The following is a 15,757-nucleotide window of genomic DNA, read 5'->3' on the forward strand; positions in this document are numbered from 1 at the left end:
CAGGTGGCTTCGGGTTCGCATCACGACACCACTGGCTCCCCTCCCCCTTTTTTTGGTTTTGGGCGACAAGATCCAAGCAAGCAGGTAGGTAGGTAGGTAGCATCTAGAGTTACCCTGAGAGCGGATAGTCTAGGCTTTATCGATCGACTGCAGTATCATGGTCCCCAAGAAGGATTAGGTGCATAGGAGGTACCCTATGCTATGGCGGATGTGACTATATGATATCGGTCTTTATATAACACCTATGGAACGGTTTCACAATGCCGCGAGAAATACTACTAGGTAGTGTGTTATTGGACCCTATTCAAGGAGTCCTTCACGAAAAGCCATGGGTACTGACCTAATTGTGTTCTGTCAAGCGAGGACTAAAGACAGATTGAAGATGTACGGCGTACTGTATTAATGAGTTTGTCTGGTGAAAGCTGGATACCTACTACTAGTAGTACTAAATAGGTAATGTATGTAGTATGAGTGGCTGAATTAAAGATTTGCATTACATATTTCCGAGTTATACGAGTTATATAACTTATATAACTCATATATTAGGTATTACATTTATCTGTACATAGTAACCGTAAGTGCCACAGTGTCACCGTATAGCATATTATACTGTGCAAATATACTGTGAAATGATGTTCTTATCGATAAGGGATAACTATTCCCAAACCTTAAGCTTCACGATAATCTTGATCATCTTTATCATCTTTATCATCCCTAGTTTCACATGGCATTTCTTTGAATACGTACAATACACTAATACAATGCAATAACACAATACAATACACTACACTATTCACACCTCCAGTTTCATAAAACCAAGGAAATCATGCTAGAGGTAGAGATAATCCCTTAGGTAAATTCCGCCAGTAGGAACAGGAACTGCCCCATGGCATCATCCAAACGATCCCGCGCCGCCTTCGAAGCCGACCTCCAAGCTCAACAGTCCCCTTACGTCCTCTTCGGCACCCCCCTACCACCCCTCGACCCCGAAGTCCGCGATGACGGCTCTTACGTGCCCATTTGGAAGCAGGAGGTGCGCGACGAACGCGGTAGGAAGCGCCTGCATGGCGCCTTCACCGGAGGCTTCAGCGCCGGCTACTTCAATACCGTAGGCTCTAAGGAAGGATGGACGCCCTCGACCTTCGTGTCGTCGCGCTCCAACCGCCGCAAGGATGACACTTCCGCCCAGAAACAGAACCGGCCCGAGGACTTCATGGACGAGGAGGACCTTGCCGATGCTGCCGAGGCGCAACAGTTGCAGACTGCACAGAGCTTCGCCGGTCTAGGGTCGATGGACGATGATGGATTGGTCCGACGCGGTGGTGGACTTGCGGATATTTTCCGTGTCCAGGGCGAAACCATGGGCGTGAAGCTACTGAGGAGAATGGGCTGGAAGGATGGCCAGGGAATCGGCCCCAAGATTCGTCGAAAAGCGCGATTGGATGTTGGTGGTGTCAAACCGAACAGTAGTGGTAACACTCAAGGAAAGGATGAGACATATCTCTTCGCACCAGATAACGTCTCCATGATATCCTTGACTCGCAAAATGGACCGAAAGGGATTGGGCTACGAGGGTGAATCACGGTTAACGCCCATGAAAATTGGTGCACGAACGGAAGCTGGTGAGAGTTCCGACGACGAGGATTCACTGAAAGGGCCTTTAATACGACCGAATGGGGCAAAGAATAAGAAGAAACCCAACAAATTCGCAAAAGGGGGTATCGGAATGGGTGTCTTGAACGACACGGGATCTGATGACGAGGACCCGTATGAGATCGGGCCCCGAATATCATATAATCGTGTAATAGGGGGCGATAAGAAGAAAAAGAAAGCAGCGAACGTAACCACATCAGTTAATCCAGCTCTACGTTCAGCGCCTGTCTTTATACCCCGCAAGAGCGTTCTTGCTCAGGCCGGGAAGAATCTAAGGAAATGCCACGACGGCCGGTTACCGCTCGACGGCTTCGTCTTCGGCGTGGAGACGGACAACTTATCATCGACTATCAACGCCGAAGTCAACAAATACCCACCCCCTAAAATACCCCCGGGCTGGAAGCCCAAAAACAAGCAGCAAGACCCCGAACCTACTACAAAAGACTACATGTCAACATCCGATGCCGCGAAAGCATCCAAGCTGGACCCCAAATCCCGCGCCCAGCTCCTCGGCGAAGCTCAGCTCCCGGGAAAGTCCGTATTCGACTTCCTCTCGTCGTCAGCGCGCGACCGACTCGCCACCGCGACGGGCAAGACGAACCTGCCCCGCGGCCTAGGCGAGATCCCCGAAGGCTACGCCATGACGGAAGCAGAGCGGCAGCAGGAGCTCGTGCGCCGGGTCCCCGAGCTCGACAAAGCGACGGCCCTGGCAGTCATAGCACGCGGTGCGAGCGGCGCCGGCATGATGCCGTATGCCGACGACGAAGGCAAACGTCGACGGTACCGCGCGTACCTCGAGTGGGCTGGCAGCCTGTCCACGACGCCCCCGACGACAAGAGCCCCCGGCGTCAACGAAGACGACTGGCTCCGCGAACTCCACGAGTTCCGCAACTGCGCGCGCATCTTCAAGCCCATGACCGGCGCCATGGCCTCCCGCTTCACCCCTTCCACCTCCTCATCCTCGCAATTCACCACAACCGGAGGCTCCGATAACAACAACAATCTCCTCACCAAACCGCTCCCGCCGCAGAAACCCCTAGACCCCGCCGAGGAAGCCGCGAGGCTGGGCATGTACGGCTCCATGACGCGGTCGGTAACCGACTTCTACCCGACTAGATTGCTGTGCAAGCGCTTCAATGTTAGGCCGCCTGCGCATGTGCAGCCCGAGGGGCAGGATGGGCAGGAAACGTCTACGTCTGCGTCTACGTTCGGCAAGGGAGCAGCGATGACGACGATGCCGATGCCGACGTTTTCTACTGGAACTGGGACGGCGATCACGCTTGATGAGCTGTTGCGCGAGGCGCAGGGGGAAACAAGCAAGATGCTGGAGCCTCCTCCTCCTCCTCCTCCTCCTCCACAGCCACCGCAGCAGCAGCAGCAGCAGGTGGCGGTGGTTGATGCGGAGGTGAACGAGGCGTTGGAGGGGAAGCGTGCTCAGGATGATGTGCTGAGGGCTATCTTTGGGGATAGTAGTGACGAGGAGGATTAGAGGAGAGGTCGAAAGGATGTGCTGGCTTCAACCTACATAGATTATTATACCCCCTCCTGGCCTTGTTGAATTGTTGAATTGTGGGTTGCCCCAGGTGTGTAGGGGGTGATCGGAAGTGTGCGATAAGTTAGTTACCTGCACAGTAGCAGTAGCAGAAGCAGAAGCAGAAGCAGTAGCTCGGCTGTTTGAAGAGAATATTCACATACATAGTGTAGGTAGGTAGGTACACAAATACCTACCCTACTTACCTACTTGCCTAGGTACCTATAATTGAGACTTTGAATTTAACATCCCGGGTAGGTAGATAGTACCTATCTATCTATCTATCTCAAGTATCAGAGGGCAGGTTCTCAGGATTTAATCTATCTATCGATCTATCGATCTATTTATCTAGGTATCTGGGTATTAGGTAACGTAGGTGCATAACTACCTAGGTATGTAGGTACTATTATTTACTCGCTCGACTCGACAATAGCCCCTTTTCATCTAGGTATCCAACCATCTATCTGCCTATTTACATTTTGCCCCCAAAGCCAACCCATATATGAATAGGCAGGTGGTAGGTTGGTACAAACATTATCACGACCATGATAAAATGAACACCCCAGCAAAACCAAACTCAATGCGAAGGCTTAGCGATAGGCGCAATAATACCCTGCTTCATCAAGATCCTGGGCTTCGTTGCCTCCTGGAACGTCTCCTTGGTCATCCACTCGGGGCCGACGGGCAGGCGGAGGGCGCGCTCGTACTGGAGGCGGGACTCGTAGGGGTGGGGGAGCTGGGAGGCCATGTACTTGTCGTTCTGTTTTTTTTTGTTAGCTATGATACTAATAGGTATGTTTATATGGATTGGTAGGTGGGTAGGTAGGTAGGTGGGTATGCAGGTAGGTATGTAGGTATTTGTGTGCACAGCAAACAATGACTGGAATGTATATATATACATACCTTCTTGGTGCGCTTCTCATTCACAATCACGTTCTGCAGCTTAGCATCCTTGCGGTCCTTCTTCTTGATACCTTCCACCTTGGTGAGGTATCGCCCCTGGTGCTTCTTCTTGTCGCGGGCACTGACGCCGTCGCCGACCCAGCTACCCCAGCCGGGAAGCGTGTTGTCGATGATCTTGTCGTCGTCCTCCTCTGCGATGGCAGCCTTTTCTTGTTCGAACTCGGCCACGACGTCTAGGCCACCGAAAGCCTTCTCGATGAGATCTTGCTCCCGGAATTGGATGGGTAGATGGTCATCCTCATCGTCTGAAGCGTCTTCTACGTTGATGGCTGCTTGCTTCTTACTTGGCTTAGGCTTCTTTATCGGAGCTGTAGATGGTGCTACGGCCACTGAGTCGATTCCAAGCTCTAGTACATCCACGCTCGATCCAGTCTTTTTGTTTTTTTGTTTCTTCGAAGGACCAGCTGCGGAGGGTTGACTCCAAGCACCTGCTACCGAATCCGTGCTTAGGGCTTGCGAAACAGGAGCAGATAGCCCGCTTGACCGCCCCCCTGAGGTAGTGGCATTATGATCTCTAGCGGTTGGAAGACCTGCTTCGTCGAGCTTGCTTTTCTTGCCATTACCGAGGAGTTTCTCGCCCGACTTCCCTGGCTTCTTTCCTGACGGCTGTCCGAATATTCGTCGTCCGACATCCTCAGGTCCGTTATCAGACTCATCGCCAGCCTCATCGTCGGATGCCAGGTCTCGCCGTATTTGTGCCACCAATTCGTCATTGGCTTTCTTCTTAGTCGCCTCGGACTTCTTCATGAATTCCATATTCAGCAACTTCGACCTTGGCTGTGCATCGTCGTCACCAGAAACTTCATCAAGCTGACGAAGAAGTCTCTTCCGCTCATCGACATCATTTGAGCCAGCCGAATCATCGGAATCGTCGTCGGAGTCATCGTTTCCTTTTGACGGCTTTCCGTCGATACGGCGACGTAACTCTTCGTCTCGCCGTGCCATGTCAGCTATGCCCGTTCGAACATCATCATCCCATGCTGCGCGGCCATTCTTGTTCGTCATTTTGGCCCACTTGCTTTCCCGATGCCGAGCGCCCATTCTCTCCATAGCTCGTTGACGGTCCTGAGTCTCGCGTTCCTCCTCCGAGTCGATTTCTCCAGAAGCGGCCATGATTTCACGTTCTTTAATCTCGTCTCTTTCTCTTTGCTTGCGATGCACCCGGTGATACGCTTTGCTCTTGATCTTCTTGATACGTTTGGCCCTTGCCTCTTCTCGAGATTTGAGCTCTCTTTCACGTCGCTTCTCCTGCCATAAAGCCTTCATATTACTCCGCGAAAGACCTTGCACTTCCTCATCTTCCTCATCTTCGTTCTCTTTGGTCTCCTTTTTAGTGCTTGGCCCTAGCCCGCTCTCTTGCATAATGGCCAGAACGGTTTGTTCTAGTTCGGTTCCGGCTGTTTTATGATTCAGGGGCTGGATTTCGGTGTTGTCGTGCCTAGCGAGACCAGTGACCGTCTGGGGTAGCGGAAAGACTAAATGATCCGCTCTTCGGTTCTGCTTCACTGTCTCGGTCCATCGGTCTAGAGACTCGTTCGTCTTCTCGTACGCGACGCCGCGATCCAGTTTTGCTTGCTGCCGTCTTGCAAGGGGCACTTCGAGTTTTTGCGGTTTGCTGGATTTATCCTCCTTGGCCATAAGCTTGAGGGATTTCTTGAGTTCAGGGTCTTTGATTCCCAACAACCCCAAGTCTTTCAGCCCTAGTTTGGGCTTCTTGCTTGTTTGCGCCTCTTCCTCCTTCGCGTCTTTCACTCCAGAAAATTTGGAAACCCATGCGTTGATACCTGATTCCGATTCGTTATCGTCCGCGTCGTCTTCAACGTCGGAAGACTCGTCACCGGATGCGTCATCGTCTTCATCAGATTCTTCCTCATCAGAGCCAGAATCCTCTTGACCGGCGTCGAGCTCCCCATCGTCTTCTGACATAGACATGTCCAGGGCTTGAGCAAGGTCAATAGCGTCTGATCCAAGAGAAGCGCCGTCAGCATCGCTGATATCTTCATCCTCGTCGTCTTCTTCGTCATCGTCATCGTCATCCTATAAGACGTATTAGTCAACGGCCAACGTAGTCTCCTGAATCAACTATCCGTTATTACCTTCTTTTTCTGCTTCGGCTTCTTTGTGCTCCCTCGGAAAGCATAGTCCTCAAATCTCTCCTGGTCGCTCTCGCCAAAAGCATCATCGCTATCAATCTCCGAATCGTCGTCCTCGTCAACACCAATGCGCCACTCGTTTCCGCTGCTGTCGCTGCCATACTCGACCTCCTCATCACGGCCAGCACCTCGTCGCATCTTCCTAGGCGGTCCCTCATTCTCATCGTCGTCTTCATCGTCCTCGTCCTCGCCATCCTCGCCTCTCGCGCGCTTACCACTAAGCGGAATGTCCAGCTCGCGGCTGCGCGGGGTGCGCTTCGGGCGGTCGACGACTTCTTCGGAGGCGATGGCAAACGCATTCATCGCCTTCTTGGTGGACCTCGACTTGGACCTCTTCTTGGCCTTGCCGGTAGCGCCTGGGGCGCCGCCGACGGACCGGCCGTGCGATTGCCGGCCTGGCATCTTTGAATTATTGGGGGGGTTGTTTTTTCGTGGGAATGGAGACGAGCGCTCTATTTTGGCAGATTCGTTGATAGAGGCAGTGTCTTGTCGTTATGTATAATTCTTCCTCGTCAACCTCATCTAACAATGTCACTTTTCTTTTTTTCAACGAAAATTAATGAAATCGATAATCGAAATGCTCTAAAATTTAGGCGGTGACCAAACTTTTTTTCTGCCGCTAGTTTTGGCGGGGAGCTACGTATTAGTTACTTGCGATAACTACTAACTACGTACTAACCTAACCAGTTAGTAGAGTTATCCCAGTAGATTCAGATTGGCCCACTATCGATAAGGTATAGCCACTTGACCCACCATTCTTCAGAGTCAAATCGATTTTCAAGATTCGCGACTTATACATCCCGCACGCAGTCGCATGACCCTTTCCCGACCTTTAAAAAAAAAAAAGGCCACACTACTTCGATATCCGACGGGCAGGAGGCACTCATCCATACGCCTTTGCGCAAAAAATAAATTGCTCTAAATAAATAAGCGAAAGCGATCTAAGAGGGGGCAAAAAAAAAAAGAAAGAAAAGAAAAGAAAAGAAAACCGCCGCGATGCAGCCCACGCAAGCGCTCCAAAAGGCCTTCCGGAAGCTGCCGCTGACGACCAAGGACATCAAGAAGGGCTTCTACAAGGGCACGCGGACGGGCAGCATGGGCCAGCACACCAGGTTCGGAGGGTATATCATCGACTGGAAGAAGGTGCGCACCTACGTCGTGCCCGCCGACATGGAGAGCTTCAAGGTAAGACCCTCCCTTACCCCCTGCCTCACCCCCCCATCCCCTTTTCTCTTTTATTGTGATGTCGTAATGGGAATGATGGGAACTGTTTCGGGAAGCTAAACAAAAACACAGTTGACCCCCTTCGTGGCGAACAGAGTACCCAAGGCAAGAGGTCGGTACGAGGGGTACGCCAAGGGCCCCAAGAGCCCGGAGCTGTACTTAGATCGGTGGAAGGCGGAGAATGGGCTGGATTAAGGCGGGTGGACGGGCACATTGTCAACAATAAAGAGATAAATAGAGCCACCCACAAGGTCCAACTCTAAGCAACGACAGGAGGGGGGGCAATGCGCTGGGTCTATTAGATAGGCACCGAGGGCTGAGTCCCGCTCAACGCTGGCTGTTTGACTATGGATGGATGGATGGATGGATGGATGGGTATAATATCCAAGTTCCCAGGCCATCGACATGGCACATGAGCGTGATCCTAGAGTCTATCAAGGCCGCTGGTAGATCATGCTAACGGGTCTATATAAAAACTGTACCATACTGTTCACATAACATATACTACGCATCTACATAGCCTCAAAGAAAAAAAACTCGCATATATTTATACATTCCATAAACGACCTACCACAATCACACCATCTCATATTCATATTCCTCACAAGCCGATCAAGACGAAGCAAAAATATCAAATTCTACCTATCTTATTAACGACATACTACTAAAGAGGGTATAAACCTATATATATCTCTTTTGTTGCAAGAAAAAGAGTAAAAACGCATTTGTTAAAAATACATCGACATATATATATACCCCTTAACACAAATGAAAATCTGAATAAACTGGGTATATTGCTTGATTGTCACCATTCCCGCTTTGAAAAAACTTGAACACCCGCGATGCGATGCGATGCGATCGATTCGATGTTCCACAAATACAGATAAACACAAAAAACAAGACATCAAAGGATCGAGAATTGAGAAAGAAATTTATTGAGAGAAAAAAAGGATCACTTCTGAGTAGGCAGATCCTCCTGCGCAGTAACAAACGTCTGCATCCTTGGGCGCTCCATGTATCCCGCGCCTCCGCCGAGCAACGACGGCGTAGCCGCGCCGTTCTCACCCATCGGCGTAGCGAACACGTCGCCGAAACCAGGGGTCTCGGGGTCGGCTCTGCTCATGTAGATGTGTTGCGCCTTGAGGGCTTCTGGGTCTATGACCTCGTCCCTCGCTTCCCCGGTGGCGACGGCTCCTGCGGCAGCACTATTCGTTATGAACGCGTCCGTAGTGGGGGTCAGGGGTAGCGGGCTGGCGGTTCGTCCGGGCTGGTCCATTGCGGATGTCAGGGTGATCATGCTGGCTGTCTCCGCATCCTTGTCGAGGCTGAACGGCACGGCGATGCCGCCAACGATGGGCCGCTTGCCCGCAACGCCCATTCTGTGGGGGAGGAAGCCCGACGCCATGCTGCTCTCGCGGGAATGCATCCCAGCTTGCTCAGCCTTGCCTTCCCTTTGAGCCATAAGTATGGAGATCTCGGTGTTTCCATTCGGGTTCTCGTCTTCCATGGCCTGGTTCAAGTCCCGAACGATCTTCGTTCTTGATTTCCTTCGGTTAGCTTTAAGCTCGTCTCTGGCGATATCCTCCTCTTGCGCTTGTATATCCGATGGCGAACGAGCACCTTCTCCCTCTCTGCTAGTAGTGGCTTTGGTATTTGGTGTCTTGTCCATGCCATGCTCCCGATGCATAGTAGCCTCGTCGTGCTTCGAGCCCCAAAGCGACCAAAGAGCGAGACCCATGCTCTTGACCTTCTTCTTCTCTGCAGAGTCACCGCTAGCCTTGCGTCTACCAGCGAGCGCAGCGGGAGGCGGGGTCTCTCCATCGAAGCCCACGTATCCTGCCGCCATCTCCTTAAGCCGTCGCTTATGGATCTTGGTACGAGTGCTCCCATAACGTTTGTTCCATTGCGCGCGTACTTCGAGCCACCTTCGTACTGGCGTTTCCTTGACGACGCCAACTAGTTCACGAGCCATCATGCAACCAGGCAGCTCACTAGGAGGTGCTAATGGACTGATGACTCCGTGCCGGTCGACTCGCTGACGAATCATGTGATTCTTGAAACGGGGTAATGGGTCCCCAGCTTTTCCTACTTCCGCCTTCTCCGTCTCGGTTCCGTCAGGTTCAGCGGGTGTTTTGGCCTCTCCGTTTTCGTTATCACGTTCCGACTCAGAGCTCGCGCTCGAAATCGATATGACCGAAACTGAATCGTCATCTAGAATCTCAATGTCTGTTTTCTGAGCCCTGGCCAAGGCCCAGGCACCAAACTGGGCTATAGAGCGGTACATATATTTTGCGGGTCGGGTGAAACTCAAGGTCGTTGCCACATGGCATAAATCATCCCAGACCTGGAGCTGCACATCGGTTGGTTTGAACCGAGACAGTTGCTCTCGTGCCTCCTCCGTCATGGAAGACTCAGGGGGTAGATATTGCTCTGGATTCGCACATTTGTGAGCGAGGTATACCTGCTCATCTCGAAGAATCTCGCCGCCTCCTGTCATGATCAGTAAGGGTGGCAGTCCACCCAAGCTACCATGCATGATGGGGCTAACTAGAGGATGAGCCAAGAGCTCGTTTGTCGTATACATCTAGGAATACGTTAGCTTGAGCTTTCGGACTCGTAACCGATATTACGTACTTGGATTTGATCCTTGAGCTTGATCTCTTTTCCATCAAGCATAACAGAGATACATCCTGTCTCAGCACGACTATCAGATGGCTCACCACCATCCGTCGCCGTCGTGGCATTCAGCTCTCCGAGATCCTGAGGAAGTTCTTTCGCCTCCATCGCTGCTGGTTTCACCAACTTGGTTTTGCCAGGTTTGGTTTTGTTGGCAACCTGTTCCTGCAATGCCGCGTATTCATCCGCGTTCAAAGGTGGCCAGGCCTTGGAGGGCTTGTGATGAAAGCCGCATTGGGGTATGTAGTCCAGGGGGCAATCGTCAGAGACACTCGGAAAAGAATGCGTCAGATCAACCCAAGGACTGATGAGAATAGCGCCGGCAGGCATAGGGATGCCTCTATCCCTCAGCACGACCAGCATGCTCAGCACCATTCCTCCTCCGGCCGAGTCGCCAGCGAGGACAATTGTTGTTGGGTCCTGGGTCGTAAGCAATTCCAGGTACGCCGCCAGACAATCTTGTAGACCACAGGGAAAGGGGAACTGTGGGGCTAGTCGATATTCGGGGGCAAAGACCTTAGCCTTCAGCTTCCGCGCATGTCGTTGCATCTGGTAGCGATGTTCATCAATACTGCCGAAAAAGTAGGCGCCTCCGTGAACATAGAACATAACCCTCTTGCATGTACCACCAGCTTTCTTGCGTTCATTGTAATCAGACTTCATCTCGATCCATTCCGCTTTCAGGGGGCTCCCGGGTTTCCGCCATTGCCACCAATTCCGGCCGCCTACTTTTTTGATACCGTCCGGTCCTAACTGTTCTTGCAGGATCTCCGCGGCTTCCAAGAGTTTCGCTTCCGGGACCTCGACCGGGTCTACCTTGACCCATTGGGGATGAGGCACCCATTGTGCAGTGAAAGCTTGTAGATCCTCGACGGGGTGGTGCGACGCGAAGGCGAGGAAAGATCGTATTAGGTGTAGGCCCTCGTCGTACGAGAGATGGGCGGTCGGGCGCTCGCGAAGAGGTTTGCGTTTTAGGTACTACGGTATTACCAGACAATCTCGTGTTAGCATGGAATCCCCTTCGCGAACCCAGATTCAGGGTATCAAAACAAACTAGTCGAGGTGTACGAAGAAAGGAAAAAGAGAAAAAAGAGAAGAAAGAGAAGAAAGACAGCAAGGTACCGGTAACAACCTTAATTTTGCGATAAAAGGGGACACATAAGGTTTGGGTTTTGTATAGGAGTCATATACGTACATGAGACAAGAACGTCGACAAGACAGTCGGCGTGACTGCCATAGAAACCGTTGCGGTATTCATGGTTGCGGCCAAGTAATGATTATTGTAGCTGTCGTGAAGCTACCAGGTAGGTATCTAGGTTGAAAGATACGTAGTTATGTAGGAGCAATAAAGGCATTAGACGGCTAAGCCGACGACATTATAAATACTTCAAGTTACAGTTTAGAAAAAAACAGGAGTGCACATGTTGATATTTCGCGACTCAGTGCACACTGTAAGTAGGTAGTAACAATCACTCCTGTAAGTGGATACTTATTCCAAAGTCCGACAGGCTACTGGAGTAGTTTGAACAGTTTGAACGGGTTGAACAGTTGGAATAACTAGTTAGGAGTAACGGTGTTTAATGCTTGCTAAGGTAAGCTTTGAAGCTTATTACCCTGTTTGCTTTGCTGCCCAGCTTCTCAACTTTACACCTCCTACCTCCCTGCTTCCTACCTTAATTTCAAACAAACCACTTTTTATTTGGTGATGTCATCACGCTTGTTTCCCCTTTAGAACGAATTAGAAAGCAGCGAAACAGCTCATTCCCACTAGTTTAGCTTCTAAAATCGGAGAAACCGTCCCAAAACGGGATGGATGTTCAAGGGTATGATAGGTCCCGGCTTATCCATACATAGTACATAGTAGCGTGGATCTGGAATCTTAATTGGGAGCATGGGGCCTCTTCCCGATACGGTGCAATGCGGTCAACCGTGGCAGAAACTGATAGTGCAAGAAATTATTATCGCGAAACTTTTTTGCGCAAATGCCCCTCTACCCATTGCAGCTGTGATCGTCACTATACAAAATGGCGTCCTCGCAAGCAGAACTGTCGCCTGGTATGTATTATCATATTTATATATATAAAATAACCTAAGCGTGTATTATAAAGGCATAATGATCTCATTTACTGACCAAAATGAACAAAACTATTAGAAACCCGGCAGGAGCAATTCGAGCAAGGCGTAGCTATCTCCCTACACCTATGGCTCTCCCTCACAGTCGCCGTGCAGAACAGCCTGGGCGGGCCCGACTCCGACGACAAGCGCGACTGGTTCGCCGGTGCCATCGTGGAGATGTTCCCCAGCATCGTCGACCTAGCCAAGTTTCAGTCCCAGCCGCAGAATAAGAACAAGAGCCCTCCCAAGGACCCCGAAGCCGAGGACGTCGAGGCCACTTTGCTGCAGGTCATGTGGGATGAGTTTGAGACCAACGTTGATGATGACTCGGAGGTCGAGGTTGCTGAGCGCATCATAAAAGCCCGCACCCAGTGCATCGCAGGCGACTTCGAGTTCGTGGAGGAGCTAAGACGGAGGTGGCTGGCTACCAAGGGTAAGACCGTCAAGGTGGAAGAGGTGGACGGCGGGGATCAAGAGACAGATTGGGAAAGCGAAGATGATGACGAAGATGATGATGACGACGTTGAGATGGATGAGGCGCCCGCCTTGGTGGCAGCTCCTAAAGAACGTCCACCTCCAGAAGTGGATGACGATGGCTTTACAAAAGTTACGCGAAAGAAGCGTTGAGAGCAAGCATATGAATTCCGAAGTCGTGAATTACAGACTCTAAATGAATAGGGTCGTTATGGCGACATCATGAATTTGCAATGAAAGTCTGCTTGAAAGGATATACACAGTGACGGACGAGTAATAGCATGCGTACAAAGTCAAAGCCATCCAGAAATACCAACCAACGCCGAAGGGAATTTCGAAATCAGGCAATTCATTCTAGACAAGGCCAGCAAGATTCGTTTCAAACGGTGAAATCACTCCCATTCGTCATCCTCGCTATCACTATCGCTGTCCTCCACCTTCCGAGACTCCTTGGGGCTGCTGGGTGCCTGGCTCGGGTTTCCAGATGCTGCACCAACAACGTCGTAGCTGGTGTCACTGTCGGGTTGCGACTTCTCGTCATTTGACTTGCGCGGCTCGGCTGGCTTCGGCTGACTTTTGTCGGCTGCGGCAGCCTTGGGCGGATGGATGGTGGTGGAGGATTCGGTAGAGGCTGGCCTCGCAGGTCTAGCTATCGACTTGGATGGCGTAGTATCTTCCTCCTCATCATCAGACTCTTCTTCCTCTTCCTCCTCTTCAGAAGACTCTTCCTCATCAGATTCCTCTCCCCATCCGATCTCTTCTTCGGCAGATGCGGCTAGATACTAGTTAGCTAGGCCTTGAAAAAGTTTACAATAAAGGGCAACCAACCCTTTAATAGATCTCGTCGTCGTGCTTCGGAAGTCTCTATGCTGTGTCGGAGGAAGTAGTATCGTTGCCAGAAATCGGCGTAGGGCACCTTGTCAGGAACAAGTCTTTCCATGCTCACCCGCAATTCCGGATACTTGGCCAAATCGGTACTGATGCTCTCTGTCTTACCATCTAAGTCGAACGTCTCTGACCATGTAACATACTCGGCACTCGCTGGGTCTTCGGTAAAGCTCTTCTCAGTTGTGTGAAGAACGTGAATTTGGGCATCGTATCTCGACGTATGAATAACTCGCTTGCCGGAATCATCCTTGCTTTCAAAACGGCGAGCATCGCTGTCCTCGTTGTCGGCGGCAGGCTTTACGATGATAGCATCACGGAAGAAATTTCGAACGTTCCCACCAAACTTCAAGAGAGCGTCATCGGCAGCTTCCTCGGCACGTTGAATATCCTTTAGTCGTTTTGCGGCCTCCGCCTTCAATCGTGATATAACCGTTTCGGACTCCTTAGTCGCTTCGTCAGAGCTACCGGCCTTGGCTGCTGTCGGGGTGGTTTCGGCATCCTTCTCCCTGTCGCCAGAGTGCTGGGGCTGATCTGTGACAATGGGTGGGGTGGTCAAGGAGATAGCTCTTGCGCGAAGGCTCGCAAGACCTCTTGTAGCGTCTGCACTTAGCAAAGTGACTTCTTGCTGTGCCTCTCTGTATACAGATTCGCCCTATTTTGATAAGGAAAGCAATTAGTAAATAGGTACATATAGAGGCTAGAAACAGCTATCGTGACCAATATACCTGCTTAATGACATTGCCAACAGTTCCACCGAGCCAGGTGCCCCAGCTACTGCTAGAGAATGCACGATACGCTTCTTGAAGGTCTTCGTTTAATGAATTCTCGGGTTGCTTGCGGGAGGAGGATTCTGCATTCTGGTTGTTGTCATTGGAATTATTGGCGTTACTGTCCTTGGGGAAAGATTCTTCGGCTATGTGGTCGTATGCGAGATCCATGGTTACGTCAGGTTGTAAGACTCCCTTAAAAATGAACCGGTATACTACCTTGACCAAGCAAGTGTGTTGCTAGCCTAGGATAGGATTCTCTTCAATGTTGCAATATAAGAGGGAGGGGTAATGCGTAAGCCACAAAAAGTGCCCTCGGGCGTGGGATAATACTGTGTTGGTAGTATCTACTAAATGTATGGTTAGGTACTTAGTAGGTATGTTGGGTTAATGGTCGATGGTAAATGATTAATGGTTGATGTTGATGTTCCGGTATTGGGGGTTAGCATTGACGGTGACAAGGTAACGAGGCTGATGGTGGGCATCTGCCGATTGACGTATGGAAACTTGGAGACGCCGCTTAGCACGGAAAGGCTACGCGGTCTCCTATTTTCTGATTAGTGCTGTTTGTACAATACCTATGCGGCGTATTTTAGCGTAGAAGATACCAATCGCCTTGGCCATACCGTATATTTTCGGCATTATGGTCCTCTTGTTAGCTCCACTTATTTGTGCACCTTGCCCAATTTGGTTAGTTCAGTGCTGAGGCTCTGGTACTAGTGTTATCAAAATCCACGTGATCCTAATTTTACCTATCTTATTTCTATGTTTTTTCAATAAGGATAGGTTTAAAGTGTTATGCATTAATTAAGAAGCTTCAAATATTCATATATCTATCAAGAAATAACAGATAAACGTAAATATTGGAGAGCAGGTTTCACGTGCCGACACGTGACATTGCGTGCTAATATTGCTGGAATCGGATAAGAATCCCTCCGAAATGAGGTGTAGTTGAATAAACCTTGGGGTAAATCACCCTAATTAAGTAAAGCGCATTAATAAGTGGAGCTAACAAGAGGACCATAATGCCGAAAATATACGGTACTAGATAGGCCATACTAATAGGCTAACGGCTCCCATTGATCTAATCCGCCAATCATAGTAGATGTGGCTTAGCTTCAACATTTGAACCTTCAATTGTAAAATATGTACCTAGGTAACTACCTACATACATGTATTAATAGTCAACTTCAAAGTTGGATGTTCTACTATAAAATAGCACGTACATCCAACTTTGAACCGTACTATCAATGTACCCTAGGTACACGTAGGTATCCTTCTGGAATGGATGCGGGAACCAACGCCGAAAAGAG

General features: G+C 50.3%; 6 protein-coding genes across 6 annotated transcripts; 3 read left to right on the forward strand and 3 right to left on the reverse strand.

Moving 5' to 3' along the window:
- The first annotated feature begins 680 nt into the window (after positions 1-680).
- On the forward strand, positions 681-3,443 carry GGS25DRAFT_222738 (DUF1604-domain-containing protein). The gene has a single exon (XM_049256979.1). It carries the CDS (start codon positions 887-889, stop codon positions 3,140-3,142), a length of 2,256 nt encoding a protein of 751 aa, XP_049117583.1. The 5' UTR covers positions 681-886; the 3' UTR covers positions 3,143-3,443.
- A 1-nt stretch (position 3,444) lies between these two features.
- GGS25DRAFT_222740 (small-subunit processome) lies at positions 3,445-6,879 on the reverse strand. Its single transcript, XM_049256980.1, has 3 exons — positions 6,244-6,879; positions 4,088-6,184; positions 3,445-3,944 (listed from the first exon to the last, which is right to left on the reverse strand). Exons 1-3 carry the CDS (start codon positions 6,700-6,702, stop codon positions 3,762-3,764), a joined length of 2,739 nt encoding a protein of 912 aa, XP_049117584.1. The 5' UTR covers positions 6,703-6,879; the 3' UTR covers positions 3,445-3,761.
- A 147-nt stretch (positions 6,880-7,026) lies between these two features.
- GGS25DRAFT_222760 (mitochondrial ribosomal protein L27-domain-containing protein) lies at positions 7,027-8,113 on the forward strand. Its single transcript, XM_049256981.1, has 2 exons — positions 7,027-7,485; positions 7,597-8,113. The coding sequence occupies exons 1-2, from the start codon at positions 7,297-7,299 to the stop codon at positions 7,717-7,719; spliced, it is 312 nt and encodes a 103-aa protein (XP_049117585.1). The 5' UTR covers positions 7,027-7,296; the 3' UTR covers positions 7,720-8,113.
- On the reverse strand, positions 8,081-11,815 carry GGS25DRAFT_485443 (alpha/beta-hydrolase). The gene is made up of 3 exons (XM_049260545.1): positions 11,396-11,815; positions 10,159-11,178; positions 8,081-10,108 (listed from the first exon to the last, which is right to left on the reverse strand). Exons 1-3 carry the CDS (start codon positions 11,456-11,458, stop codon positions 8,477-8,479), a joined length of 2,715 nt encoding a protein of 904 aa, XP_049117586.1. The 5' UTR covers positions 11,459-11,815; the 3' UTR covers positions 8,081-8,476.
- Positions 11,816-12,224: 409 nt separating this feature from the next.
- On the forward strand, positions 12,225-12,942 carry GGS25DRAFT_520415 (Pre-rRNA-processing protein TSR2-domain-containing protein; the record flags this gene model as incomplete). Its single annotated transcript, XM_049263878.1, has 2 exons — positions 12,225-12,255; positions 12,353-12,942. The coding sequence occupies 2 exons, from the start codon at positions 12,225-12,227 to the stop codon at positions 12,940-12,942; spliced, it is 621 nt and encodes a 206-aa protein (XP_049117587.1).
- Positions 12,943-13,181: 239 nt separating this feature from the next.
- On the reverse strand, positions 13,182-14,615 carry GGS25DRAFT_530708 (BSD-domain-containing protein; the record flags this gene model as incomplete). Its single annotated transcript, XM_049265414.1, has 3 exons — positions 13,182-13,564; positions 13,618-14,329; positions 14,403-14,615. 3 exons carry the CDS (start codon positions 14,613-14,615, stop codon positions 13,182-13,184), a joined length of 1,308 nt encoding a protein of 435 aa, XP_049117588.1.
- Between the last annotated feature and the right edge of the window lie 1,142 nt (positions 14,616-15,757).

Source organism: Hypoxylon fragiforme, assembly GCF_022984875.1.
Source record: "Hypoxylon fragiforme strain CBS 206.31 chromosome Unknown GGS25scaffold_4, whole genome shotgun sequence".
In the NCBI taxonomy this organism is placed as follows: domain Eukaryota; kingdom Fungi; phylum Ascomycota; class Sordariomycetes; order Xylariales; family Hypoxylaceae; genus Hypoxylon; species Hypoxylon fragiforme.

Excerpts from the sequence above, each read along its gene's own strand:
- GGS25DRAFT_222760 (XM_049256981.1), top strand. The coding sequence starts at position 7,297 with ATGCAGCCCACGCAAGCGCTCCAAAAGGCCTTCCGGAAGCTGCCGCTG. Across the intron at positions 7,486-7,596 it reads CCGACATGGAGAGCTTCAAG|TTGACCCCCTTCGTGGCGAA; the intron begins GTAAGACCCTCC and ends ACAAAAACACAG.
- GGS25DRAFT_485443 (XM_049260545.1), bottom strand. The coding sequence starts at position 11,458 with ATGAATACCGCAACGGTTTCTATGGCAGTCACGCCGACTGTCTTGTCG. Across the intron at positions 11,179-11,395 it reads TGTCGACGTTCTTGTCTCAT|TACCTAAAACGCAAACCTCT; the intron begins GTACGTATATGA and ends GTAATACCGTAG. Across the intron at positions 10,109-10,158 it reads AGCTCAAGGATCAAATCCAA|ATGTATACGACAAACGAGCT; the intron begins GTACGTAATATC and ends ACGTATTCCTAG.
- GGS25DRAFT_222738 (XM_049256979.1), top strand. The coding sequence starts at position 887 with ATGGCATCATCCAAACGATCCCGCGCCGCCTTCGAAGCCGACCTCCAA.
- GGS25DRAFT_222740 (XM_049256980.1), bottom strand. The coding sequence starts at position 6,702 with ATGCCAGGCCGGCAATCGCACGGCCGGTCCGTCGGCGGCGCCCCAGGC. Across the intron at positions 6,185-6,243 it reads AGCCGAAGCAGAAAAAGAAG|GATGACGATGACGATGACGA; the intron begins GTAATAACGGAT and ends TACGTCTTATAG. Across the intron at positions 3,945-4,087 it reads ATGAGAAGCGCACCAAGAAG|AACGACAAGTACATGGCCTC; the intron begins GTATGTATATAT and ends AAAAAAAAACAG.